This window comes from Festucalex cinctus, chromosome 8, assembly GCF_051991245.1.
Source record: "Festucalex cinctus isolate MCC-2025b chromosome 8, RoL_Fcin_1.0, whole genome shotgun sequence".
NCBI classification, from domain to species: domain Eukaryota; kingdom Metazoa; phylum Chordata; class Actinopteri; order Syngnathiformes; family Syngnathidae; genus Festucalex; species Festucalex cinctus.
The window spans coordinates 19,186,571-19,195,332 of record NC_135418.1 but is presented as its reverse complement, the minus strand read 5'-3'; the positions used below and the strand labels follow the sequence as shown (position 1 = coordinate 19,195,332).

The window sequence follows — 8,762 nt, the reverse complement described above, 5'->3', positions numbered from 1 at the left end:
ATGACAATTTGATTTCATTTACCTTTATATCAAAATTATATGACTGATTGTGTCGAGTGTGGCATGTTCACTTTTTGTTGAAATGGGAAAATGTAGTGTTTTTTTTTTATTTTTAGGAAGTATGTTAATGAAGATATATTTTTTATTATTAATCTGTTAATACTTATGGCAAAATTCTTTATTCATAGATGCAAGTATGGAAATCAAAAACCCAACTTCACACACTTTCACATTGACATGCTCACCTATATTAGACTTATAAATGGCTCTCATAACAGGAAGGCTATGAAAACTATCACTATTTGTAAAAAAAAATATAGATTGTTTGAATGTACATGAACCCCTGGCATTTTTGTTTTGTTTTGTTTTTTTGTTTAGTAGTGTTGTCTTTGTTTTGTGTTGTACTTAAGTATATTGATATAAGTTCCATTTTGTTAAAATCATTATCCTGATCTGTACTTATTCTTTGGTTTAATAAAGCAAGCAAGAAAAAAAAAAAAAAAAAAAAAAAGGGGTGGCATGTTCTCTCTCTCTCTCTCTCTCTCTCTCTCTCTCTCTCTCTCACCCCCCCCCCCCCCTCCCCCGCCCCCCATTGCCCGCAGCTCAATTAGTCAGCCAAGCGGCGTCTGATCTTTGTGAGCTTCTTCCCAGTCACACGCAGGGAACACGGAGCTAACTCCTCACCATTTCTCCCCTCATCCCCCACGCCAACATGTCCACTTTGGAGCTCCTTTGTGGCTTTTGTTTCTCCCACTAACTCCTCTCCCCACCTCAGTGCTGCTGGATTAAATTAAATAAGAGCGAGAGAGCGATGCAACATCGGACCCGAGTGCTCCCCTCCCACTGATTGCAACGATTGTCGCCAAGTGCAAGCCGCTTTTGTTTCAGCGAGAAAACGTCGCAAAGCTCTGCAGCCTCTGCAAAGAAACGCGGATCAACACCGGCACGGAGCCACTGGAGCGCTCGACTTGCAGGCTCTCAGCCACACGGAAGCAGGAGAACCATGTCCTCGTCCAGGTTCAAGAAGGATAAGGAGATCATTGCGGACTACGAGACCCAAGTGAAAGGTGAGCGCGTGTTTGTGCACGTCACGTTCATTCACGGCACACGCCGCCTATTACCTAACCTAACCTTACATCTGGTGGTTTGCACTTTTGAAACGGTTGTCATGACTTTGATGTGAATCAGCCCTGCAAAGCAAGTGACAATACCACGAGACCCCAACATCTAAATATGTGTTCCCCTCACGCGCGAATGCATTCATCCACAGGCAGTTGGATTTTTGTGGTGGATGACAATGTGGTTAGGATCCTGCCTCTGCACGCTCGTGTTGCCGGGTAAAATAAATCCCTGTGTTGAAATGAGTGCAGGGTGGCTGCACCTTCTTCACCACATCTTGGGGCCTCTCTTTTGCTTCCTGTTGATTAAATGAATGCAAATAGTGAGTGAAATGTGACTCATAGAATTTTTATTTCATTAGAGGTCTCAATGGTTTTGGGTGGGCCACGGCGAGAAAGAACTCTGATCACGTTTTGACTTGTTTAGTCATTATTGACCAAACTGGGCTGTTATCTTTCACGCTGACATGCTCTGCTTTATCCTTGATGTTAGTGAGCTCATTCAGAATCACAATTGAAGGTCATCGGATTAACTCTGAGGGAACAATTTGTGATTGTTATATACAAACCAAACAGGTGCAAAATTGTGATGGAAGCTGTTTGTCACGTTGTGTTGCCACACGGAAACCATTAGGACACATGCAATCTATTTGATAGTACTTAATCTTTATAGACCAATTAGAGGTGCTGAAAAATAATGGAGGTTGCTACACCATGTAAATGCACGGGCCCACATAGGACCACTGACTAACCGGATATGACAAAAATTCTATTTTAAAAGACAGAAAAAACAACGACATGTCCGTTTTTTTTAGTGATAGACCGATATGGTTTTTTCAAGGCCGATACCGATACAGATTATTTGTAGTCAAGTCGGCCGATAACCGATATTTCAAGCCGATATTCATTTGCAGTAAAATGGGGAGGGGGGGGGGAATTCTTTCAAACTATATATAATTTCTCACTGAGTAACAAATTCATGTGAATGTAGCTCATTTGGGGTTTTTGTTAGGGTTCGTAAAAACGTTTCAAAAAGATTTTCGCGGTGAAAAATTGTGTGAATATGTTCCAAATGTGTTTACGACAAATAAAAACTGACTGCGAACATCTTACAAATCCTGATGAAAACCCCAAATTCGCTACGTTCGCAAGTATCCCCTGCTCAGTGAGCTTTATCGGCCTTCAGATTCAAAAAATGGCCGATGCCGATATTTGTCAAAATGCCAAATATCGGCGCCGATACGGGGCCGATTATCGGTCTATCCCTAGTTTTTTTTGTGTTTTTTTAAAAATTGAACCAATATAGAGAAGTGCATCTTAAATCATCTAAAAAAAAAATAGTCTCAATGCATAAAAAATGATGATGCAATGGTGTGACATACATTACAGCAATCACTTATCCAATTAAGCCACCATATGTGTTTGTAAGACCATTAAATAGAGAAAGGGTAAAGTCTGCCATCTATTGGTGAACACTGTTATTACAACTTAAAACTGCTCCAATATAGCAATTTTAATTTACAAAATTAATCAAGGGTTGCCAGTTGCTCATCCCTGATGTAAACAAATGTATAAGGACATCAACTGGCAGTACCGGAAGTTTGTTCAGTCATTCATGTTGGGTCTGAATCACAACTCTGTTATAGTTACACCAAATGTGTTAAGAGGTTGAGGTTCTTGAAGTTCTTCCAAACGAAACTTATCTTACCTTTCTGGACCTTCTACTTCCCATTAAAGGTGGATTCAGTGATGTTCTCGAAAAGTGGAAGCCAAGCATTTGTCGTGTTTTAAAAAAACTGCGCATGCGGAAGACCATCCAACCAGCTTTCCTACTCGTCCGGGGGAAACACCTCTCAAATGTCGCTAACGTGCGAGCTCATCTTCATCTTCATCTTCATCAGTTTCTTCAGCCGGCCTCGCTTCATACGGACGTCCTCTTGCGGCTCTCAGCTATTTTCAAAGTACGCGGTCAGTTCGGTGGAGCTACAACGATGAACGGCCGAATCCGAAGCTCACTACAGGAAGCTAGCTACATGCTACAAACACTCAAAGTGCGCATGCGCAGCTAGGAACGAGCACTTACGACGTCGTTACGCAGATTGATTGACAGGATCGAGAAACAATCGTTACGATGATCCACCCGGAAGACGCAGCGACAACAATATCCTTGAACCGACCCTTAGGACATAAATATGCTGGAACAGGAAAGGGACTACCTATAACTGTTCTCGAAAATGTCTTGAAAATTTGTCGATGAAGATTTTGGGTGATAATTGCCTCGAACAACCTAGATTGGTTAATACTAGGGATGGGCGAGTACCGATACCAGGTATCGGTATCGGGCCGATACCAGCCTTTTTTCAAGTACTCGAGTACTCGTGACGCAGACGAGTACAAGCGACCGATGGCAGAGGGGGAAGACGTTAAGTGAGTCCTCCTTGCCTGTAACTGGCGCTAGCTTGCAGCAATTTTTCACCAAAACTTCACCGGTTTGGAAATAATTCAAAATTGTGAATCTTAAACTAAAAGACCATTTGTGTGTTTTATTTTGAGCGTTAAGACTATTGAAGAGTGACTGTGCTGTTTTTTTGTTAAAATTAAAGGAAATATATTTGTTTAAAAAATCTTTTAGTGATTTTTATTTTAGTTGTCAAAATGTACTACTGGTATCAGCAGTTGGTATCGGTATCGGTGATTACTGAGGGTCTGAGTATCGGTATCGGTCTGAAAAAAAGTGGTATCGAACATCCCTAGTTAATACATTGATTAAGATGCCATAATTTATTTTAACTGGTCTTAACACTCAAATTGACCCATTAAAAAAAAAAAAGTGGAACATTGAAATTTTGCTGAACAAATCATTATTTACAATGCACATTGTCTATATCTGTATTCATCTGATGGAAGTTGTGTAACACACCCTTTAGATAAAACAGTGCATTACATTTCCGAAATCACATACCACTGTATTTTTTGCTTTTTTTAGATCTTTCCAATCTAGTCCCGTAGTGGACCAAATGGTTTGTGGTTGTCTCGTCTCCACCCTTACTAGTGTAGCCATGGTTTAGCCCAGGCAAGGGTCTGAAAATGATATGGCCTGGGTCAGTTATTTTGTTAAAAAAATAAAAAAAAAGGGTGCACCGAACCGCATTATTTTGTGGACACTTCACAATGAGTACAATTGTGAACGTACTGATCTTCAGTCAGTATTTCCCCAAGTGCTGCTGCTCGGGTTTAATTTGCAGGGACTGGTCCCATGACTAAAAACCCAATGGCTCCATTTATGCTACACCTCAGGGGCTTTGGCTCATTATCCCTCAGGTCCAGCTTTAGCATCTCAAAGTGCAAGCGCTTGGATATTTTCTTTGAGAAAGCGCCACCGTGTCAACGTCCATCTTATTTTCCTGTTCGCTGCTTTACCCGAGGCTAGTTTTAATCATTCTTGCCTCAATTATTCAACTCAGATGCCACCGCGCCGTGGATGTAAATGTAACGCGCCTGTTTTAGCGCAAGGCCCCGTCTGGCCCGGTTTTGCATTAGCCAGGGTCCTTGAACGCCACGAGGAACAGGGATGCTAATTTATGGATAATTTGTCATTCAGCGCTCGTGCGTTGCATAGACTGCACTGACACAGAGGGCTCTCCACATCCTCACAACAATGGCCGCGTTGGAGATGAACCAGCCAGCGAGTGAGCGCTAATGAAATTCACATTGGAAATTGCACCTGTCGTATTGTGACTTATGGCTTAATGGTTCATGTGGACACGGCAGATGGGGCCCTTGTCATCAGAGTGTCATTGATTGGGTCAATCCAAGATCACAAGGTTGTTTTATTATGTATGAGGTCTGATAAGTGAGCGACGTGAACAAAAAAAAATCAGTAGTATAATAGCAGAATGTGGCAAGCACCAAGAGAAGTGAACACCATGAAGTGGACTTCATTCATATAATTGTAAAAGGCAACTCAAAGCCTCCTTTGCTTTATTCAAGCCATTCAGGCCGCCACATCATGCATTTCCATGTCAATCGCGAGGCTGGTTAACTGTGACCGGCCTGGAATGGTGTGTGCTTGTCGCACCGCGGAGTGCTGCCCGCTTACATTTTTGCAAGATTCCGAGGGCGCGCACACTTCCTCTAATTTGCAGCCGTCAAACTCAAAGCCTGCGGGACTGCGGAAGCTTTTCAAAACTCGCCATGAAAATGATAAGAATCAGGTGCAGAGTTCAATTCAATTAAATTCAACAAATGTATTTCATTCTTTAAAAAGAAATGAAAGGGGACATAAAGAAGTCAAACTTGTGATATCTGCCCCTAATAAAAAAAAAAAAAAAAAAAAACACTTTTAAAGTAACAATTAAACAAAAATAATTCAACAGCATGACCTTGTGCTAAATATATTTTTCCAATAGTTGTGCTTTTATTCATTTTTTAAAATGGGCAATAAATTCGAATTAATTCGATACATCGTCATTTTAAAAAATCGAATCGTTGAAAATTTGCTAAATCGGGAAATTGAATTTTGTCTTCTGGATGATTAAAAGCTGTTGTTCTTATGTTCTGTTACATCCAAATGCTTTTATGTGATGTAATTTTGCTTTAAAACTGATCTAGAATCAGTATGGTGTCTGAACATTTTGCACAGGAATTATTTTTGAATAAATGAAACCTTTCTTGAAAACGTTTCTTGGATTTATTAGGTTAAAATCGATTAAAATCGTAATCGTCCTGAATGACTACAAAAAATCGAGATTTTATTTTTTGGCCATATCGCCCAGCCCTACTTTCAAAGTAACAATTAAACAAAAATAATTCAACAGCATGACCTTGTGCTAAATATATTTTTCCAATAGTTGTGCTTTTATTCATTTTTAAAAAATACAAATAGACTGAGATGATTTGGTTTTATATTCCAGATTGTTCCACAAACTGACACCTTGAGTCGAAATACATCGTTTTTGTTTTGTTCTGTTTGAAGTCTTGGAAAAAATATCGGTTCCTCTTAATTTGCACTTAATTTTCATGTTGATTGGTAAAATTTCATGATGGGCTCTATACATTATTTTAAGGCGGATAAACTTAATCAATTCATCCATCCATACATTTTCTTGGCCGCTTATTCCTCATAAGGGTCACGGGGGGTGCTGGAGCCTATCTCAGCTGGCTTTGGGCAGTAGGCAGGGTACACCCAGGGCACAGAGAGACGAACAACCATCCACACTCACAAGCACACCGAGGTACAATTCGGAGCATCCAATTAACCTGCCAATTAAACAGCCCAGCATCGGCTCAGTCCTTTTTGAACCCAGTCCTAGGTTAGCTATTTCACCCAATATGGTTAAACGTTTAATCCAGCTGTTTTAAGAGTGTAGGTAAGAGACAAGAACTTTCCCTCCTTCCTCATGTTTCCCATTTGCCATCTAAGAAATTTGGGACGCTTGCATACTGGGGGCATACTTGACCAATAAATCTGATTTTGATTTATGCCCCCATACATCCCATTCAGATGATATTAACTCATTCACTGCCATTGACGGAAAAAGACGTCAAATGATGCATTTTTGGGCTGGCAGTGAATGTGTTAACAATCAATGATTAATTAATTGATTGTGTCCATCTTTAATGTTGCTCCGCTAATGGTTTGCCATGCAAGAACGGTATTACGATGACACAGCAACTTTTTTTGGTCCATATCCACAATATAGATATTTATTTTTGCTAAGTGGTTGCGGACATCTTTATTGTTGACTTTGGTTTTACTTTAGGGTCAGCAGTTTCATCTATTCTACCGGCTATTTTTCTTGCACCCGCCTTTGAAATGGATCACTCATTTGTTTGATTAGAGTGGAGTCAATTTTGGCTCCAGTCAGGTTTCCTGGCACGCCATACCTCTGGGAGTAGTGCTTGTCTTGTTTTATTTGTTTATTTTATTAATTTTTTTTTTTTTTTTTTTTTTTTAAACCTTCTTAAAACTACATTAGACTGCAAGTTATTTTGCACGTTTTCATCCAGGAGTTAGACAGCTTCTCTGATGTGGAAAATAAAAAAAGGAAAGCTCACAGATGCTTGTGAATTTACACACGAGGCGTTTCTGACAAGGAAGCATGTTTTGACACTTTTACAGTCATGTGTGACATCCTCTCTGCAAACTGCTTCGTTTTCACAGAAGGCAGAGAAATCATTTGGTGTCACTTTTAGGAATCCGTAAGTCATCAAAACAAAGACATTACAAAACCTAACTGTAATGTTATGCACTTTTTTTTTTTTTTTGCAGTTCACAAAGAAACACATTTCTGGCCTATTATTGCGTCTCAATGTTTTATAGTGAAATTAACCTTGCACTTGCCATGATGCTGAGCTGAGGCTTTAATGAGTCACTCTGCTCATATAAAAAGTGAAAACTGCTCACGGTTCACTGCGCTCACAAAGCGCCGAGAGTTGGTTAGTGTGGACAGCCCATGCAGAGATGTCACCTCAAGTCTGTTGCCGTTACTGCGCAGCTGATGCCGGGTTGCTCAATGGGTGCAGGGTGGTGAAAACATGCCCACACGGACTTGCCGGCTCCAAAAAAAACATCTAGCAACCATGTAAACACAATAGCCCTGTGGTGGACCAGCTTGTTTTTTCTGTGGTTGAAAAGACTTGGGCTTCCCACAGAGTTGGTTTGCCTACTTGGCAACACAAGAGGCCATGTCAGTAAAGACATGCCAAGATGTCCTTACTGTTTGTCATGTTGGAGACAATGTTGAAGGGACTGTGTGTAATTACGTGCTCTCGCAAACAGTATTTCCATGTCAGGGCTTACTACCGTCACACTGACGCTGCTTGTTTCGAAAGACCCACCGCACACCGAGCGACGTGGACAATCGCAAAACAAATTACAGCTCACTCCCACACATTTGGCGATTGACCCTCGCACACATACCAACTCGCCACAGTGGAAAAGCTGCGGCCCCTGGTGATTGTTTTGCGAAACAATGTTTTGAGGCACCACATATTTGGCATCCATTTCAGCTTTTTAAGACACAGATGTAAATCAATTCCAAATATAGATGAGTATTGTTTTAAAACATGATCAGCAAACTTGAGATCAGAATCACCTTCTAAATCCTGATTCTCCATTCGTACTGTCAAGAATGAATAACTTCCAAATGGATGACATGTCAAATAAAAAAAAAAATTCAATTGGACCAAAATGATAAATGGAGAGCACTTATATGACACTTCAACAACAACATATGGTGCCCAAAGAACTTTACAAAGCCTCATTTTAACTTATTTGAAAACTTAGCTTAAGGCTACTGGCTCGGTTTGGCTAACACTTCTATCTTCGGTTAAGTTTTGCTTTTTGGTTTAAAATGGCTTACTTCAACCAGGAACCTTCGCTGTACCGTGGTTAAAGATTGAAACTGGTTTATTTTGTGTATATCATGCCTTAAATCCATCCGTGCTGAGTGGGACCAGCTGCTAGCTAGCTGAGGAGCCGGCGCTAACTCTTTATGTTTGCTATGATGACGGAGTAAGAGGAAGGCAGCAAAATAACAACAGAGGCATTGATACATTACAGAGGTGAATTTTAGTTACTGTACTATACTGTTTAACATTTTAATTTAATGCTTATTTTTGTTGTGAAAGACCTTGTGATAG

At 40.3% G+C, this 8,762-nt stretch overlaps 1 protein-coding gene across 5 annotated transcripts in view; it reads left to right on the top strand.

The window, feature by feature from the left end:
* The first annotated feature begins 627 nt into the window (after positions 1–627).
* The window catches only part of srgap3 (SLIT-ROBO Rho GTPase activating protein 3), a 65,588-nt gene continuing 57,453 nt past the window's right edge, over positions 628–8,762 (top strand). For all 5 annotated transcript variants that reach the window (XR_013284602.1, XR_013284601.1, XM_077529552.1 and 2 more), the window contains exon 1: positions 628–1,067. Coding sequence is in view for 3 of the 5 variants with exons in the window: in XM_077529552.1 (XP_077385678.1) it covers positions 1,004–1,067 (64 nt within the window). In the remaining 2 variants the exon portion in view is untranslated. The remainder of the gene's footprint in view (positions 1,068–8,762) is intronic.